At 37.2% G+C, this 18,784-nt stretch overlaps 1 protein-coding gene across 7 annotated transcripts in view; it reads left to right on the forward strand.

Annotated features, from left to right (window-relative positions):
• LOC121380640 (EF-hand calcium-binding domain-containing protein 4B-like) overlaps window positions 1-18,784 on the forward strand; it is a 69,800-nt gene that overhangs the window by 37,318 nt on the left and 13,698 nt on the right. For 5 of the 7 annotated variants that reach the window (XM_041509554.1, XM_041509551.1, XM_041509555.1 and 2 more), the window contains 12 exons: window positions 693-808; window positions 1,679-1,750; window positions 4,417-4,477; window positions 5,598-5,639; window positions 8,983-9,092; window positions 12,125-12,367; window positions 13,218-13,290; window positions 13,549-13,678; window positions 14,435-14,516; window positions 16,295-16,409; window positions 18,373-18,474; window positions 18,635-18,711. In XM_041509554.1, the coding sequence (XP_041365488.1) occupies window positions 693-808; window positions 1,679-1,750; window positions 4,417-4,477; window positions 5,598-5,639; window positions 8,983-9,092; window positions 12,125-12,367; window positions 13,218-13,290; window positions 13,549-13,678; window positions 14,435-14,516; window positions 16,295-16,409; window positions 18,373-18,474; window positions 18,635-18,711 (1,223 nt within the window). The remainder of the gene's footprint in view (window positions 1-692; window positions 809-1,678; window positions 1,751-4,416; window positions 4,478-5,597; window positions 5,640-8,982; window positions 9,093-12,124; window positions 12,368-13,217; window positions 13,291-13,548; window positions 13,679-14,434; window positions 14,517-16,294; window positions 16,410-18,372; window positions 18,475-18,634; window positions 18,712-18,784) is intronic. The other 2 variants (XM_041509557.1, XM_041509558.1) reach the window with 2 other exon arrangements.

The raw sequence follows: 18,784 nt of genomic DNA on the forward strand, positions 1-18,784 counted from the left end.
GTGTGTGTATATGTGTGTATGTGTGTGTGTATATGTGTGTGTGTCTGTGTGTGTGTCTGTGTCTGTCTGTTTCTGTGTCAGTCTGTGTGTCTGTGTATATACATGTCTGTGTGTATGTCTGTATGTGTTTGTCTCTGTGTGTGTCTGCATGTGTGTGTGTGTGTCTGGGTGTGTGTATCTGTGAGTGTGTGTGTGTCTGTGGGTGTGTGTAGGGTGTGTGGGGGGGTGTGTTTTAGGGGGGGATTTAGCTCAGTTTGTTGAGGGCTTGCTTGAGGTGGTTGCGTCGCAGGATCGAACCACCTCAGTGGATCCATTCAACTGATTGTTTTTTTTTATCATTTCCAACCAGTGCACCACAACTGGACAAAGGCTGTGGTATGTGTTTTACTGTCTGGGATGGTGCATATAAAAGATCCCTTGCTGCATTAGGAAAAATATAGTGGTTAATTCCTCTGATGACCAAATGTTTGACATCCAATTGTGTTTTAATACATAATACTGAGTTTGTATTACATTGGAGTAAAAGTGCTTTTGTTACAGTTAGTAGTAACCACATACGTCAATATGTCAAGTAAGTTTAGAAAAAGATATAAGTACTACTCACATTTCTAGTTAGAACTGACAAGAAAGGATTGATTTTTACATTCAGGTAGTTTAACTTTTTAAATATATTTTTGTATCTTTGTCTTCAGGAGAAGGCTGTTTTGGAAGAAGAATATATTTTAGCACAAGAAGGCCTCGAGGAGTCAAAGGCATACATTAGTCAACTGAGAGAACAGCAGAAGAATGAGTCGAGGGAACGAGCCAGGTAACTTGTCGTTCAGTTTGTTATATCAGGGCGACCAACCTAATGGAAAATATTATCCGAAATTTCTGTATATTTAAAATTTTTCGCACACAAATGCCCTTTTTCAAACAATAATTTAAAGAGCAAAAACGCCCTTTTCGTGAAAATTATTTAAACAGTGTGCAAAATGCCATGTTTGACATGTATTTGCAAAATAACAACCAAAGAGATACATAATTATATAAATTTATATTATTTATTGGAATGTTATGTATTGAAAAGTAGAAGTATAAATCTATTCAATGTAAGCGGCAGACTTTTTCTTCTTCCTAAAAATATACACACACCCCACACACACACTGACTCCCCAAAAATCATCATCAACAACAACAGTGTAAGGTGACATTCAGACTGTAATATGCTTCACCATGTAACTGACCAGAGTTTCGAGTTGATTTAAATTTACATAACCAACACACCAACAAAACGACGGTTCGTTTGAAATAGTGTGCCCTTTGTACATGTCTTGAGTAGATGAATACCACTTTATGTATACTGAATGTATACTCATGGACAACATTCCTGTGCATATATTATACAAAGTATATTATATGTTTAATGGTAATGAAGGAAAAATTAATTGTTTTAAATAAATTATTTATTGGTCAGTTGTAAACATTGTAAGATGATTTGCACAATTATGGTGTGTTGATCATCATCTCAAACATTTACAAACTTTGTGGATGATTTGAGACAATTTTATTTGGTGCACAGGAATGTTTTTCTGCAAGTATATTTAATGCGAACCAAGTTCACCATACTTTCTATGAGGTATGTACTAATATTTTGTATATTCTGTCAGTTTAATCCATTGTTTTTCTATCCTCCCAGGGCTGCTCTAAATCTCACAGAGGGAATAGCCATGGAAAGAGAATCCCTTGTCAAGCAGTTAGACATGCTGAAGTAAGCTATAGTTTGCTTGTTTTTGTTAAACCACCAGTTGCTAAGCCAAAAGGTGAAGGAAGCTGTCTATTTACGGCTGCCACCACACAGGCTGCCTTGTTAAACCACCAGTTACTGAGCCAAAAGGTGAAGGAAGCTGTCTATTTACGGCTGCCACCACACAGGCTGCCTTGTTAAACCACCAGTTACTGAGCCAAAAGGTGAAGGAAGCTGTCTATTTACGGCTGCCACCACACAGGCTGCCTTGTTAAACCACCAGTTACTGAGCCAAAAGGTGAAGGAAGCTGTCTATTTACGGCTGCCACCACACAGGCTGCCTTGTTAAACCACCAGTTACTGAGCCAAAAGGTGAAGGAAGCTGTCTATTTACGGCTGCCACCACACAGGCTGCCTTGTTAAACCACCAGTTACTGAGCCAAAAGGTGAAGGAAGCTGTCTATTTACGGCTGCCACCACACAGGCTGCCTTGTTAAACCACCAGTTACTGAGCCAAAAGGTGAAGGAAGCTGTCTATTTACGGCTGCCACCACACAGGCTGCCTTGTTAAACCACCAGTTACTGAGCCAAAAGGTGAAGGAAGCTGTCTATTTACGGCTGCCACCACACAGGCTGCCTTGTTAAACCACCAGTTACTGAGCCAAAAGGTGAAGGAAGCTGTCTATTTACGGCTGCCACCACACAGGCTGCCTTGTTAAACCACCAGTTACTGAGCCAAAAGGTGAAGGAAGCTGTCTATTTACGGCTGCCACCACACAGGCTGCCTTGTTAAACCACCAGTTACTGAGCCAAAAGGTGAAGGAAGCTGTCTATTTACGGCTGCCACCACACAGGCTGCCTTGTTAAACCACCAGTTACTGAGCCAAAAGGTGAAGGAAGCTGTCTATTTACGGCTGCCACCACACAGGCTGCCTTGTTAAACCACCAGTTACTGAGCCAAAAGGTGAAGGAAGCTGTCTATTTACGGCTGCCACCACACAGGCTGCCTTGTTAAACCACCAGTTACTGAGCCAAAAGGTGAAGGAAGCTGTCTATTTACGGCTGCCACCACACAGGCTGCCTTGTTAAACCACCAGTTACTGAGCCAAAAGGTGAAGGAAGCTGTCTATTTACGGCTGCCACCACACAGGCTGCCTTGTTAAACCACCAGTTACTGAGCCAAAAGGTGAAGGAAGCTGTCTATTTACGGCTGCCACCACACAGGCTGCCTTGTTAAACCACCAGTTACTGAGCCAAAAGGTGAAGGAAGCTGTCTATTTACGGCTGCCACCACACAGGCTGCCTTGTTAAACCACCAGTTACTGAGCCAAAAGGTGAAGGAAGCTGTCTATTTACGGCTGCCACCACACAGGCTGCCTTGTTAAACCACCAGTTACTGAGCCAAAAGGTGAAGGAAGCTGTCTATTTACGGCTGCCACCACACAGGCTGCCTTGTTAAACCACCAGTTACTGAGCCAAAAGGTGAAGGAAGCTGTCTATTTACGGCTGCCACCACACAGGCTGCCTTGTTAAACCACCAGTTACTGAGCCAAAAGGTGAAGGAAGCTGTCTATTTACGGCTGCCACCACACAGGCTGCCTTGTTAAACCACCAGTTACTGACCAAAAGGTGAAGAAAGCTGTCTATTTACGGCTGCCACCACACAGGCCAAACCACCAGTTACTGAGCCAAAAGTTGAAGGAAGCTGTCTATTTACGGCTGCCACCACACAGGCTGCCTTGTTAAACCACCAGTTACTGAGCCAAAAGGTGAAGGAAGCTGTCTATTTACGGCTGCCACCACACAGGCTGCCTTGTTAAACCACCAGTTACTGAGCCAAAAGGTGAAGGAAGCTGTCTATTTACGGCTGCCACCACACAGGCTGCCTTGTTAAACCACCAGTTACTGAGCCAAAAGGTGAAGGAAGCTGTCTATTTACGGCTGCCACCACACAGGCTGCCTTGTTAAACCACCAGTTACTGAGCCAAAAGGTGAAGGAAGCTGTCTATTTACGGCTGCCACCACACAGGCTGCCCACTAGTGATGGCCGAGCCACTTGCTGACGTGATTTGATTGAAAACATATCTTATTGTACAAAGAACAAAAGAAGCTGCCTGTGATTGTCTACACAAACCAGCCATGTTTAAAGTTATATTGGTAGGTGTATTTGTCAGATAAATGTTGGATATGAAGTTTATAAAAGCAAATAGATGGAACTAATTTTTATTTTATTTTATTTTTCATTGCCCATCAGTCTCAACAAAAGTAATATTTTGTGGCCCGAGTGAGATAAAACAGTGGTGTCAGGCCCCATATTCTAAAACCTCTGGTCTGGCACTACCATGATAGTAACTGTTAATGTTATGACCTTGGCCTTTACAGTTAACGACCAGAACCTGCATATTACTGCCAAACCAAGTCACGTGGATTTGCAAAGCTAAATTATTTATCATGTGATATTACCTCTTTCCACAGAGTTTGGTTGATGTATTAAAATGAGTCATTTAAAATTATTTCTATACAATATTATTTGAACATTTATCCATGGGCACAGTGCAACTAAACATCTAATACAGAAGATCACCAACTGATTGTAGGTGTGTATGATTGCATATAACATTTTAGACCGTAACATGAAGTGAATTATTTGATGATCTTCACTTATGTGTTTGCTGTTGTTTTATCTTCAGAGATATCAACAAGAAGCTGTTGGATGATAAGGATGAAGCGGAGGCTGCTGAGACAAGGCGGGTATAATGTTTTAATGTAGTCAGCGGCGTACACACTGGCTCACCCTCAGGGTCGCCCACAGTATGTACTGCTGCAGTAGTTACCTTCAGTATGCAGGCACAGATCCCGTTGGTCTATCTGTAGTCTTGAACATTTGATGTTGTGTGTAGAAAATATGTTAGTATTGTCAGTTACATGTTTGAAAGCTACATAATGTTGTCTTCTTTATTGACTCCACTATCTTTGTATATCAGACCTCCACCCCTCACTATCTGAGTTGTAGAATATCAGTATGGCTACCAAGAGAATTCTCAACCCCTCACTATCTGAGTTGTAGAATATCAGTATGGCTACCAAGAGAATTCTCATCCCCTCACTATCTGAGTTGTAGAATATCAGTATGGCTACCAAGAGAATTCTCATCCCCTCACTATCTGAGTTGTAGAATATCAGTATGGCTACCAAGAGAATTCTCATCCCCTCACTATCTGAGTTGTAGAATATCAGTATGGCTACCAAGAGAATTCTCAACCCCTCACTATCTGAGTTGTAGAATATCAGTATGGCTACCAAGAGAATTCTCATCCCCTCACTATCTGAGTTGTAGAATATCAGTATGGCTACCAAGGCTTTCACAAAGAGAATTCAGTCTACCACTCATCCTCACTATCTGAGTTGTAGAATATCAGTATGACTACCAAGAGAATTCTCATCCCTCACTATCTGAGTTGTAGAATATCAGTATGGCTACCAAGAGAATTCTCAACCCCTCACTATCTGAGTTGTAGAATATCAGTACGGCTACAAAGAGAATTCTCAACCCCTCACTATCTGAGTTGTAGAATATCAGTATGTACCACTTTCACATCTTTTAATGTTATACAGAAATTACTATGCTAGCACTGAAGTAAATTTTAAACATGTTACCATTTGATCCCATAATTCTTTCTAATCATTATATTATACCTTTCTTCCTCATTTTCTGCTTTTACATTCCTTCCTCATGTTTCTAAATGCCAACTACTGTAATGATAATTTCCCACTGGATTGTCTCACCTCATCTCGGACTTTCAGTAGACCATCCACGGTTCACTGTCATGTCAATGTTATACTGCATATGTTTCTTGTTGCTTTATCTCAGGAAAATTCGCCAATTAACTTTGACACAGAACAGCTCATTCAGGTAGAATATTAACTCGGTTTGTAGAACACGAGGGTGTGGGTCCCTCTTCAGTTTTGCAGTTTGTTGACCCCATGTTATGATACTGCTGCAGATTTGACTAATCTTTTGTTTTGTTTTGTATAATAATATGAGAATCATTCAGAAATATTCTTAGGTACATTAAATTAATATAATAATATCTTATGATGGGTTCACAACTGTTGATATTGTATAAACCAGTTGTTCTTAGACTATTATTTATATAATCACAATGTTCACTAAATTAATGTCATGTTCTGCATTTGTGAATGAAACTTCAGTAATATGTGTTTTGTTTGTTTGTTTGTTTGTTGTTATTGTGTTTTTTCAATAATAAATGAAGACAAGTACATGTAGTTGGAAACTAGAAAAACCACATTTTGAGTGGTTTGGTAATCATGCAGTGTTCATTAGCAGGATGTTAATGACAATTTGGGGCGAACTGAGTAGCTACCATTACCACTAATGTTTAACTTTAAAACAGACTGAATGATTCTCATTTATTCTAGTTTCATTTGGTATTGATTTTCAGTTAGACATGAATGATTCATGAATATTTTAGAACTAAGCATGCCTATATTATTTGATTTGATTTCTGTGAAACCTGCACTGTTGTTGTTGTTTCTGTGAAGACCACACAAAACTAACCATGTTGTTGTTGTTTGAGAAAAGACCACACAACACTAACCATGTTATTGTTATTTGAGTGAAGACCACACACAACTACACCATGTTGCTGACTGAATGTCAGACAAAACTAACTGTTGTTGTTTTGAAGCCTGTTACCTATGATTGCTTCTGTACTTTGAAATTATGTAGGTGCTATTTTGAAAAGCACTCCCAAATAATATTATATAAAATTATGTAGGTGCTATTTTGAAAAGCACTCCCAAATAATATTATATAAAATTGCTTCTTCCTGAAGGATAACAGTTGTCTGTTATATATGATTTATGCTTAAGAATTTTACAAAATAATAGCATGATTTGAAACTGAATCGTACAAGAACATTCTATTGTTTGAACGTGGTATCATATAGAACATCTGTGAAGGTAAATGAATGCCAGTAGATCATGTTCGGGCTGTACACATTCATGGAGGCTAGCATTTATTTTGTTATAGATACTGTATATTATGTTTTCATGGTATATAAAACAATTCTGCTAACTCCTTAGTTATGATTTTTCTTCATTTAATTTGCTTTTTGGAACAGACAGGTATGTATTTCTGGTTCACAATAAAATTGGCCGCATTTTTCAATGAGATAATGACTGATTTATTTATTCTCCAGGTATAATGGTCAATTTGGTTAACATCTGTTAATTTATTTCTTCTAAATTTCCACCACTAATTAGTTCCTTTTTGTTCAATAAATTATATAACTAGAAGGAAAATAGATAAATAAAGGATATTTCCCGAGTGTCTTATGATATCATAATTTATCAGCACGAGTTGATAAAAGTATAAAATCTGAAGCCTGCTGAGCATTTTTATACTTTTATCAATGAGTGCTGATAAATTATGATATCACAAGACACAAGGTGTGTGTGTGTGTGGGGGGGGGGGGGGGGGTATTCTCTTTATCATTCATTATCATTCTTTTCATTTTAATTAAAATGTAGTGATTAAGTTTGACCAATCAAAATTATAAGAAGTGATATCTCCTAGGAGAATATTGCAGGAGATTTCGCAAATTATAGTGTCAGTGATATCTCCTACAAAAGGTTTTAATGGATGATAAGTGAGAATAGTTAAAGATCTTGATGAGTTCGTATAACATTTAGTATTGGGTGATTCAAGAAAGCAGACTGACTGATAGAAAGATTCTGTATATATGAAACATTTCAAGGTGTAGTTGCCATCAACCAAACATGTACAATACTGAAAACACACACAACTGTTACCATACTTGGTAGGATATGCTTACCAACACATGTTTCTTTATCACAAGATGTCCTATCCATTATGAAATCCTTTTAGTTGGACCCTTGATGGTTTTCATAAAAATGTGGACTCACTGAACATGGATGCTGAAGTACATTAATAGTTTTTCAATTAAATGATTTTAAGTTTAAACAAAAAACCAAAAAATATCACACAACCAAAAAAAACCCATACCTATGTATTTATATATACTTATATGAATATTATTTTTAAAATCAAATTCATTATGATCTGTTGTATCATTTCTCTTCTGAATACATGTCTATTTCAACTTGTTGCAGGGCTATTTGCATGATAAAAACTTGACTTTTTCCAGTTTACCATAACCACACCTTAATTATGATAGGATTATTGGATTGTGTTTTTTTTTATTCCAACCCTGATTTCAGTCAAAGAGCAAGTTCCCACCTGTCATTCTTGTGCATGGATATCACCATCTGCCATTATATCTGTAGAGAATTACACTTTCAGTTCTTAAGCCAATGTTAATCAAATATGTTGAAAATGATGACAGTCCTTTGCCCTAGATATTGTACACATTGCATGCCAAAACCCAAGCAAGGGTTGATATTTGTTTTAAAATTTATGCTGAATGTTAGATCATTGTTACAGCAGATTCAGAACTGTGTGGTGTGTGGTACATGTATGTGGTCAAAGTTAGATTGATGTGAAAGTCAGAAACAAGAAAAAATCAGGGATTTGAAATTACAATTTATGTATTTTCACTAAAATTTAAAGACCTATTTATTATATACAGACATTTTTCTTCTGTTCAAGAATTGGTTAATGGGTTTTTCTGATGTAGTATAAGACTGTTATGTTACATCTAAAAGCAGAAGTGGTTTATATAGAGAAAAAACATTGGAAAGCATAGGAAATGATCAAAAACTAGAAAACATTTCCAGCTATAGATGTATTAATTCCAGCATGGGGTTTTGGCTATACTGTAGAAATTGCTCCTACCATTTGTATATTTAGAAGTTTATTTATTATTTCAGTGTATTGGTGTATGGGTTTAGGTTTCTACTGTAGTTCTTTGCTATTATAGATTATGTTCATGGCCAGCTTTAAACCTGTGATTAGTGTAAATATCTCTTGCTGACACATACAATTATTGGGCATTTAAGAAATTTAACAGAACATTTTTGCAATTAACATTAAATGGTGGGCATCCTTGTTAAATTTAATATAGTAGGCATATCAGTGTTTGGAATACTTTTATACATATGATATATTTTGTATCTTTACCTAATAATATGGGGGAAAATAAGAGTGTCATTTTTGCTGAATATTTTAGAATTGATACCTATCCAGAAGACCAGGAATAAAGCCAAAAGGGTTTTTTTCTTGTTGGTTATTACAATTGTTCTTGCACTTACAGACATCTCCAGATGTTACGAAAGGGGAGGGGAGCAGTCACCCCCACAGGAAGGAACTCACAAAACAGGGATCAGTTTTATCCAAGTACTTCCCAGACCATGTCGGCCGAAGGTATGTAACTGATTTTTAATGACCCACATACAGACAATTGGTAGTTAAAGTCAGTGTATTATAGAACATGAAAATAGGTTTTAAGATTTTGATTTACCTCTAACCTCAATCATAGAGAATCGTAATGCATGAACATTTCTTTTAACTTAACCTGACCTCAACAATGTAAGTAGACTGGTCCAAACATCTCAACAATGTAAGTAGACTGGTCCAAACATCTCAACAATGTAAGTAGACTGGTCCAAACATCTCATTTGACTGAGTCGTCTGTATCCTGTTCCAGTCACAGAGTTTGATAACACGTTCAAAGAAATGGCTTCAGCTGTCCAGTTTCCGCATTGGTCGACTTCTTCATCTTGTCCAGTTTTTAACATGCTGTTTAAGAATGTTACTCAATGACATGTATATACTTGTGAAGACATCTCATTCCATGGAGAAGACTTTGATGTCAGTGGATATTACCATGAGACGTTTATGTACTGTCGTATTTAGATGTTTTTATGGCAGGCCTTTCTACACAGGTTCAAGATTTTAAAGGCTATGCAATGTTGCAATAGTCGGCAAACATGTTGCCGTACATGGCATCAGTTATCATGACTATGACTTCTCAGTTCACACACCTTCATAGAATGACCTTGCTGAAGAATTCTACTCTGGACTGTAGTTATAAACAGGAATTATTATCACAACCTTGGTCTTCCTCCAAGCTTTTTGCTGGCAGAATTGCACATGTTGCGAGTGAAAGTGACACGGCACAACAGTCTTCAGCTGCAGTCAAAGTCCTCCAGTTTATGACCACTAGAGGCGACTAAACGAAAGAGTTCTTTTTATCCTTCTATGCAAGCAAATGATTGAAGATTTTAAGCAGGAAGATCACCTAAATGAAACCTAAATCTTGTGTTACAAGCACTTTCCAGAATACCAGGTATGAACCAATTTCGGATGTGCCATTGGAAGCGATGACAAGAAAAACAGTTTTGTTTCAAGACTACATGCCTTGGATGTCGACATGGTTCATTTTTGGCATGGCAATGTGGTGGTCAATCTGGACTTTTGATGAATTTCATTGCAAAATATGAATTACCAGATCAGTCTCTGTGGACTTATAGTGTCCAATCTCTATCATCCATCTTGGGCTCACATAATGTTGAAAACTTGACGTTGTGTCCAGTTTGTGCAATACAACTTTCAGAAACAGTTGCCATATGAGAGACATTGCTAAGCACACAGTGTTCACTTGGATCAGATCAATAATTCTACATGCTTATGAAGACGACGGTTTACCACCTCCTCCTGCATCTAACCTGCATGAGTTACGAGCACTTGCCGCAACTATATGTATGTCTGCACTGCAACACACCACTTAGTGAAATACTAACGGGTTGTTTCTGGGCCACTGATTCCATCTTTGCAACATTCTTGTATTGTGGTCATTTGGCTAAACGTGGCTCAAATGTTGCACCTTGTTGGAACCATTCAGGTCTTTGGGGAGAAGACAATGGCATCTTGGGATCATGGAACTCGCCGCCTGCTGTTGAATGCTGCTATTATTGCAGTCAGGTTAAGTTAAAAGAAATGTAGAAAAATGTAGACTGTTTTCTCTTTTATGAATACGTACTTAACCGGACCTCAAGGATTTATACCCTCCCAACCTCCCCGCTTCTGTGTCTCCGTTCGATGGGCTCCGGGGAAAGAAGGAAGCTTTAGGCATGTGACCAGAACAGGATACAGAAGGCTCATTGGAAGATTTCAAGCCATCCCATTGGCTGTTGGGATGTTCGGACCAGTCTGCTTACTTAGGGGAAATATGCTATTTGTTGAGGTTAAGTTAAGTATTCATAAAAGAGAAAATGGTCCAAGTTTTCTACAGTTTTGCATCTGAGTAAAACTATCCTAAAATTACAAGTAAAATAAAGTAAAGTTTGTTTTATTTAACGACGCTACTAGAGCACATTGATTTTTTTTATCTTATCATCGGCTATTGGACATCAAACATATGGTCATTCTGACACTGTTTTTAGAGGAAACCCGCTGTTGCCACATAGGCTACTCTTTTATAATGGGCAGCAAGGGATCTTTTATTTGCTCTTCCCGCAGGCAGGATAGCACAAACCATGGCCTTTGTTGAACCAGTTATGGATCACTGGTCGGTGCAAGTGGTTTACACCTACCCATTGAGCCTTGCGGAGCACTCACTCAGGGTTGGGAGTCGGTATCTGGATTAAAATTCCCATGCCTCGACTGGGATCCGAACCCAGTGCCTAACAGCCTTTAGACCAATGACGTAACCACGATGCCACCGAGGCCAGTGCTAAAATTACAAAAACACACTTTAATTTTCATTTAGTCCAAACTATTTAATACCTGTATTCAACTGATTTTAATATTTCGAACAGTTACTGTATTTGGAGTTGTATCGAGGTCTTAACAGTTATTGATCTAATCTTGACTTTAATCCTTGCCAGTGGCGAGATTTAGCTCATTTTATTGAGTGCTCCTCTGAGGTGCTTGCATTGCAGGATCGAAACTCCTCAATGAATCCAATGAACTGATTGGGGTTTTTCTCATTCCAACCACTGCACCACAACTGATCAAAAGCTGTGGTATGTGCTTTCCTGTCTGTGGGAAAGTGCATATAAAAGATCACTTGTTACTAATGGAAAAATGTAGTGGATTTCCTCTTATGACTACGAGTCAAAATTACCAAATGTTTGACATCCAATAGCTGATGATTAATTAATCAATGTGCTCTAGTGGTGTCATTAAACAAAACAACCTTTTTTTTTACCTTTAATCTTTGTCATGAGATTAAAAAGTAAAATTTGCACAAAAAAACTTGCAAGCAAGCAGGACTACATGCACATATTAACAAAATACTAGTTATGTAAAATAAATTTCTTTTGAATCTAAATTACAATTTAGTGCATCAGTTTTATTAAAGGATATTGCATGTACCAAGAATATATAGAATGTTACATGCTGCTAGTAAGGTTTATGTTTCAGTCAAATGTTGTTGGACTAATCTTTTACAGGACTAGCTCGCTTGCCTCCGAGGTTTTCGCCGAGGACATAGATGGCCACATGGCTGACATAGAAGATGATGACATTGACTGTTTATATGTGAACGATTCTTGTGATTCTTATAATAAACATAATGAACGTGGACTTATATACTGTGGTAGGCTGAATTCTCAAAACATATCACGCATGAATAAAGACCACACTCAGTGTTACAGTGATACAGAAGCTGACTTTCACAGTGCAGGTAACTCTAGGTGAGTACAAACTGTAGGATGTATTTCACTCAATTAAATCCCGTAGATGACAGAGCTAACATTTTATGGTTAAAACTGTTACTTGCAAGCTGTCAATTAACACTCTTAATTGAAAAAAGTGCTCATTTCAAATATAACAAGTAAATATCTTTGACCACTTGACCACTTGATACTGCTACAAGTTAAAATAATTTTAAGTGCTTTTACCAACCAATTGAACAACACTTCAGGACAGCAAGTCCTCTCAAATATAGGATCAATGGCAGGTATATGACTGACACATTAAACATTGGTCTGTGGATACCTTAAAGTACATCAAGTACACTGGGTTTAACATCCAACTCCTGCCTCCTCGTGTGAAAGTTCTGATAATTGTGAATAACCCAGGTAAATAGTTTTATTTTGTGAACAATTAATAATATAGCACACTGTTCTGATTAGTATTAAGTTTAACTCATCATGGCTCGTACATTTTTGCAAATAACAAATGATCACTTACAAAGGCACAGTACGCAGTACAAATCTGGGAATAGGTCGAAGCTGTCTGTAATTGTTCTATAAAATATCCTCTTAAATTGACTTAAAAAAAGATAGAAAAAAATGCCTCAGAAAAGGATCAGAGTTTCAAAATTTTCATGGGTGGGGGAGGCCCTCGAATCCCCCCACTTGAGAAAGCCTTCGGTGTGCATAATGCTAAAAAAATTCTGGCTACACTCCTGACTTACACCAGTACCAGTTAATGAATGGAAGCTTTGTAAAGCCTTGGATTGAAAAATTCCAAAATGCTTGAAGTCAAATGAAAACTGTCACAAAAAGATTGTATATTTCTATGTATTCTGGTTTTTTTCAGTAGATGTGTTGTAGACGGTGGAAGAGAAGATCCTGTGGGCAGGACAAGCAGTTCCGATATTAACGAGGCACAGGTCAGCTGCATAATAGAGCTTAGTCAAAACAATAATCACAATTTTCAAACCTGCTTATCCATGTTGCATTTAGCATTACCCCTTTTTGTATTACTTTTAAATGGTGATAGCAGCAGAGACAGTGTAAACTTTTATGTTAAAGTTTTGAGATCAGTTTCATGAAATTTGGTTTATAATTGGATGTTCATCACATTGCACCGAAAATGTTTATGGTTGACAAGATATTTAATTTTGCAAAATTCTTGTTTTTACTTTCAGGCAAATGAAGCAAGTGGTCCAGAACGTATGTTTAAAGTAGTTTTTGTTGGCGACTCCGGAGTTGGGAAAAGCAGCTTTATTCACCAGTTCTGCAATAACGAATTTAAAGACAACTTCAGTGCTACAATAGGTAATTCTTACTCCACATTACAAACTGGAGATCATACTGAGATATCCATCCAACGTGGATGAAAGAATGAGTGTTTTTTCTGATTTACAAGACAATGTTTCAGATGCAGTGAATGAAGGACAGAATAAAAACTGTGCATATGTATTTGGAATTAATAACAAACGTTTTGGTATATCTAATGGTTTTAGTTACAACAGCAGGTGCAGGATCGGTCTTGGAAGGGGTTGCAACATGCAAAAATGTCACACACAGTTTTCTCATTTACTAACATGTATTCCTATAGAGGTAGCCCATTGGGTTATTTCTCGTTCCAGCCAGTGCACCACGACTGGTATGTCAAAGGCTGTGGTATGTGCTGTCCTGTCTGTGGGATGGTGCATATAAAAGATTCCTTGCTACTAATGAAAAAATGTCACGGGTTTCCTCTCTATGACTGTCAAAATTACCATATGTTTGACATCCAATAGCCGATGATTAATAAATCAATGTGCTCTAGTGGTATCATTAAACAACAAACTCAGTAGAGATACTTTGAAGTGTGGGCCAGATGATGAGTGTCTGTCTGTACAGTGACTGATAGAAACATGTTTATTGACAAGTAACTAGCTTACAGAATAGAACAATTGATGGATATTCTAGTCAGTCAATCAACCATTTCAACAATGTAATAAAAAATGGTTTCTTAATTTTCTCACTTAGTTAATACATATATTATTGTTCAAATTATAATGGATTTTTTGTTGTTTTTTCTTTTAGGAGTAGACTTTCAGATAAAAACTCTTGTTGTAGAAGGTCACGTGATTGCCCTTCAGCTTTGGGATACAGCGGGTCAGGAGAGGTATAGTGCTTTTGACTGTTCATTGTTTTTATATCACATTATTGACCACCAAGGGGGTGGGGGGGGGGGTGATCTAGCTCAGTGAGTTGTAGGATCAAAACGCCTCAGCATAACCATTGGGGGTTTCCCTTCCAACCAGTGCCCCATGATTGGTATATCAAAGTCCATTCTATGTACTGTCCTTCTCAATAGGAAAGTGCATATAATAGAAAAATGTAGCAAGTTTTCACTGAAAACTACATGTATGTCAAAATTAACAAATGTTTGCCAGACAATAGCTAATGATTAATTAATTAATGTGCTCTAGTGTTATTGTTATAAACTGTTTATCAAACTTTAACTTTGATTACCAACGAAAGTTAAAAGTTTAAAAAAAAGTTAGCTTCACAACACCACAAGAGCACATTGATTATTTATCATTTGCTACTGGATGTCAAACATTTGATATTTTTGACATGTGGTCTTCAACGAAACTTGCTACATTTTTCTATTAGCATCAAAGGATCTGCGATATGCTCTTTCCCACAGACAGGACAGCACATACCACAGTCTTTAATATACCAGTCTTGGGGCACTGGTTGGGATGGAAATAAACCCCAAACAGACAATGGGTCTACTGAGTGGTTCGATCCTGCAATGCAAGCACCTCAGGCAAACGCTCTACCAACTGAGCAAAGTCCCGCCCCTGAGAAAGACTGGTTACCAAAGAAAGACTGGCTACCAAAGAAAGACTGGTTACCAAAGAAAGACTGGCTTCAAACTATGACTGAACTGTATTGGCTTAATCTTGGTTTACTAGAAATCTAATTTCATTAGGAGATCATTTAAATTTATTTGGAATGTTAAAGCCCACACCGATTCTCAGTTTTGTTAGAGGTGAGTAGCCCTCACAAACTTTTATGGCATGTTTATAATGGTCTGTCTTTATAGACAGATTAGGATCCATATTCACAAAAAGGTGTAAAGTTACGTCTACGACTAGCACTTACGTCTGCCATAGATTTATGTTTACGTACAAGAAGCACCTTATTCTCAAAGATGGTTGTAAACATAAATGTAACTTAGTTGAATGTAAATCTACGATTGTAACTCTCTCACTGGAGAAATAAAAAACCCACATTAGAAACGATGGCTTCTGGGTAAATAACAAAATTTAATGTGCAAAGCACAATTTCGTTTGTCATCTGCTAACAATAACATTGCAAACGGCAAACCATGGTATTTTGGTATTGGTGAGGATCCGCATTTTGGTACAAACTTTAGGACATACTTAAAAAGGAAAAGATAACTCAATCAGGAGAAATGTGGCCGAATCACAAATATCTGTTCGATCACAAAAAAATAAATGTTACATCCATAGGCGTTTCCATCGAAAATTGCTTCAATTATTGGACATGCTGCCATTTTCTGCAAATAATAGTAAATAACGGCGATCATGCTTGATTTATTATATGTACACGACTTACGTGCAGCGTTAGTTGTAACCAGAGGCACTCTTATATTTACGTCCAACTTTACACATTTACGTTGTTTCATGAATAGCTCTTCAGTCGTAGATTTACGTTTATGTGTAAAACTAGACTAAAATATTTTGTGAATATGGGTCCTGGTCTAACCAGTACACATTTAATTCTGAATGTTCTTTGATAAAATATGATCATTGTTTCTGGTTAATTTAAAAAAAGGGAAGTAAGTTAACAATATTAGCAATGTTAGATTTAATTTAACTTCAGTTTCTCTGTCAATGGTCAGTCTTGTTTGCACTCTTTTCTTGTTAGATTCCGGAGTATTACAAAGCAGTATTTCCGCAAAGCCGATGGTGTGCTGATAATGTATGACGTCACATCCGAATCCTCTTTCATTAGCATCAGAAGTTGGATGTCAAGTGTCAGGGTAAAATATCAAACATTATATTCCTACTATGATTTACATTGTATTATCAGTAGAGCTGAGAACATTGACAAAAGAATAAGTTAATAGGGCATTCCTTACTTTCTAATTAGAGAGCCTTTTTGTTGATGAATATAACAGCATTACTTATATTTCTTATTTAGAAAATTCATGTCTGTACATCCAGTGTTTCTGGTCATCATGTTGTAGCAGCTCAAACTGGATTTCACCTCTCAATAATAAAATCTAGTTTGAGTTAATTGGAAACAAAATAATGACAAGGAACACACTGAATAAAGTAAACCAGGGGGAAAATGCATGCATATGAATTTTGCATCGTTCATGCCCAACCTTGTCTTGAAATTTATATGCACACAATATTTCTAGGTTAGAGTGTGCTTATGGTGATGTTGTCCTTCTTGAAATTTACACATTGTGAACATATGCTAAATTGTGTATTCACAAAAACCCCAAAACAGGTAGCGATATTAATCCAGTTTCAGTATACTAACATTGATATTCTAAGCAGGAAAATATACTTTTAATTAGCCCTGTTGGCCAAAAACATTACAACAGGGATAAAATTTAGTAGTCGCCCAATTGCCCAAGGCAACTTTATTGGCTAAGGTCAATTACGACAACTTCACAATGAATAAAGATAAAATTCATATAAAAACATATTATCAAGCTTCAAACCCATACCAACTCAAATAGCATTCCTTTCAAACATAAACAAAAATGCCTTTTCACAAATCACTATCAAATTGCACAGGTGAAATCTTCCTTTCCAATAAAGGTATTAAAGCATCTATTAAAGCACTCCCATATCAAACCATATAACCCAATGGCAACTTACAAAACAACTTTTCCACTTCTTCCTTTTAAACAAAAATGTCACTGGCACTGGTGTAAAACTCAATAATATACTTCTATATTAACTCTAACCTTACTGACATGCCAATTCATCTGTTCCCATTTGACACAAAGGGATTACATGTATATACAGTGTGCACATGGTTATTATTAAAAAAACTAAAAAACATTCTAGTTTTGATTTTGGATGTGCAGTTAAATTTTAACGCAATAATTGGAGGGCTAGTTGGATTGAGAAGGGCCATAAGTCATGACCACTCCTCAGAAATGTGGAAATGACTGTGTAACAGTCCATATGCTTCACTTTGAAAATTAATTAAATCAATAATTCTTGATAATGGAGGGCAAGTGATAAGGAAGTGGTCCTACAATTTTCATCTTGTTGTTCAAACTCATTCAGGATGAGAGCAGTGACTGGGATGTGAACTCAGCACCTACCGCTTGCCCAGTCCCTAACCCTTTTGAGTTATGTTTGATAATGACCTGCGAAGAGATGCAGGACAACATGTTGCTATCTCCGTAGGGAAATATCAGTTTTGATTTTTCATCATATTCAGTTAGTGTTGTGATGTCATGATATGTAAGATGCAGGTAATTTGGTGAGGGTGTCGGTGTATTTGTGGTGTGTCAAATCCTGTATTTGACATCAAGACAGCACATTAGCCCATGTGGCAATACTGATCTCGGCCCCCCAAACAAGTGTGTTGAACCGTAAAGTCTTGGGAATCGATTCCATTGTGGGGTGTATGTGTGTGGGGCTGTCTGCATCATCAGGGAAGCTTCACAGCAATGACATTTTATTGTTATATGAATATTATCTGACAATGTTTAGTAGAATATTAGGACACTGGGAAATAAGTAGAATACCCAACTCGCTACTTGGCAATAGGCCTACTGTTTATTATCACCCATAAACTGATGTTGTCCTTTGCAAGTCTTTGGCAAACGAAACAACATCAATGCATGTAATTATTGTGCAAAAAAACCCCAGTATTGCATCTTAGATTGATTGCGTATTCTCTAATAATGTATACTTAGTTTGAAGATGTAAAATTACTGTGTACTAATTCCATCAAGTACTACTTGTCAACAGGATGGTGTGGATGATGACACTGTTATTGTATTGGTTGGCAACAAGACTGAAGTGGAGGAGAATCGAACAGTCAAGTCCAGAGATGGGTCTAGACTTGCTGAAGTAAGAATATTAACACTAACTCTTTATACCTGACCTTTTCGCTACTATCCATGATTGGTTGATAATTAATTAATAATTGCCGTTGGTGAATTGTTTTTAGAATTGATGAAAATATTTTTACAAATCAAATTTGGGTAACATTTTCTTTCTTTTGTTTCAGGAATTTGCATCATTATTTTTTGAAACAAGTGCAAAGACTGGAAGTAATGTGAAGGAAACCATAGTTGCCATGTCAAAGTAAATACCGTATTCATGTAAAGCACTATTTTTATAGAGAGTTCCATGTAGGTAGTCCATTTAAAAACATTAC

This window comes from Gigantopelta aegis, chromosome 9, assembly GCF_016097555.1.
Source record: "Gigantopelta aegis isolate Gae_Host chromosome 9, Gae_host_genome, whole genome shotgun sequence".
Classification (NCBI taxonomy): domain Eukaryota; kingdom Metazoa; phylum Mollusca; class Gastropoda; order Neomphalida; family Peltospiridae; genus Gigantopelta; species Gigantopelta aegis.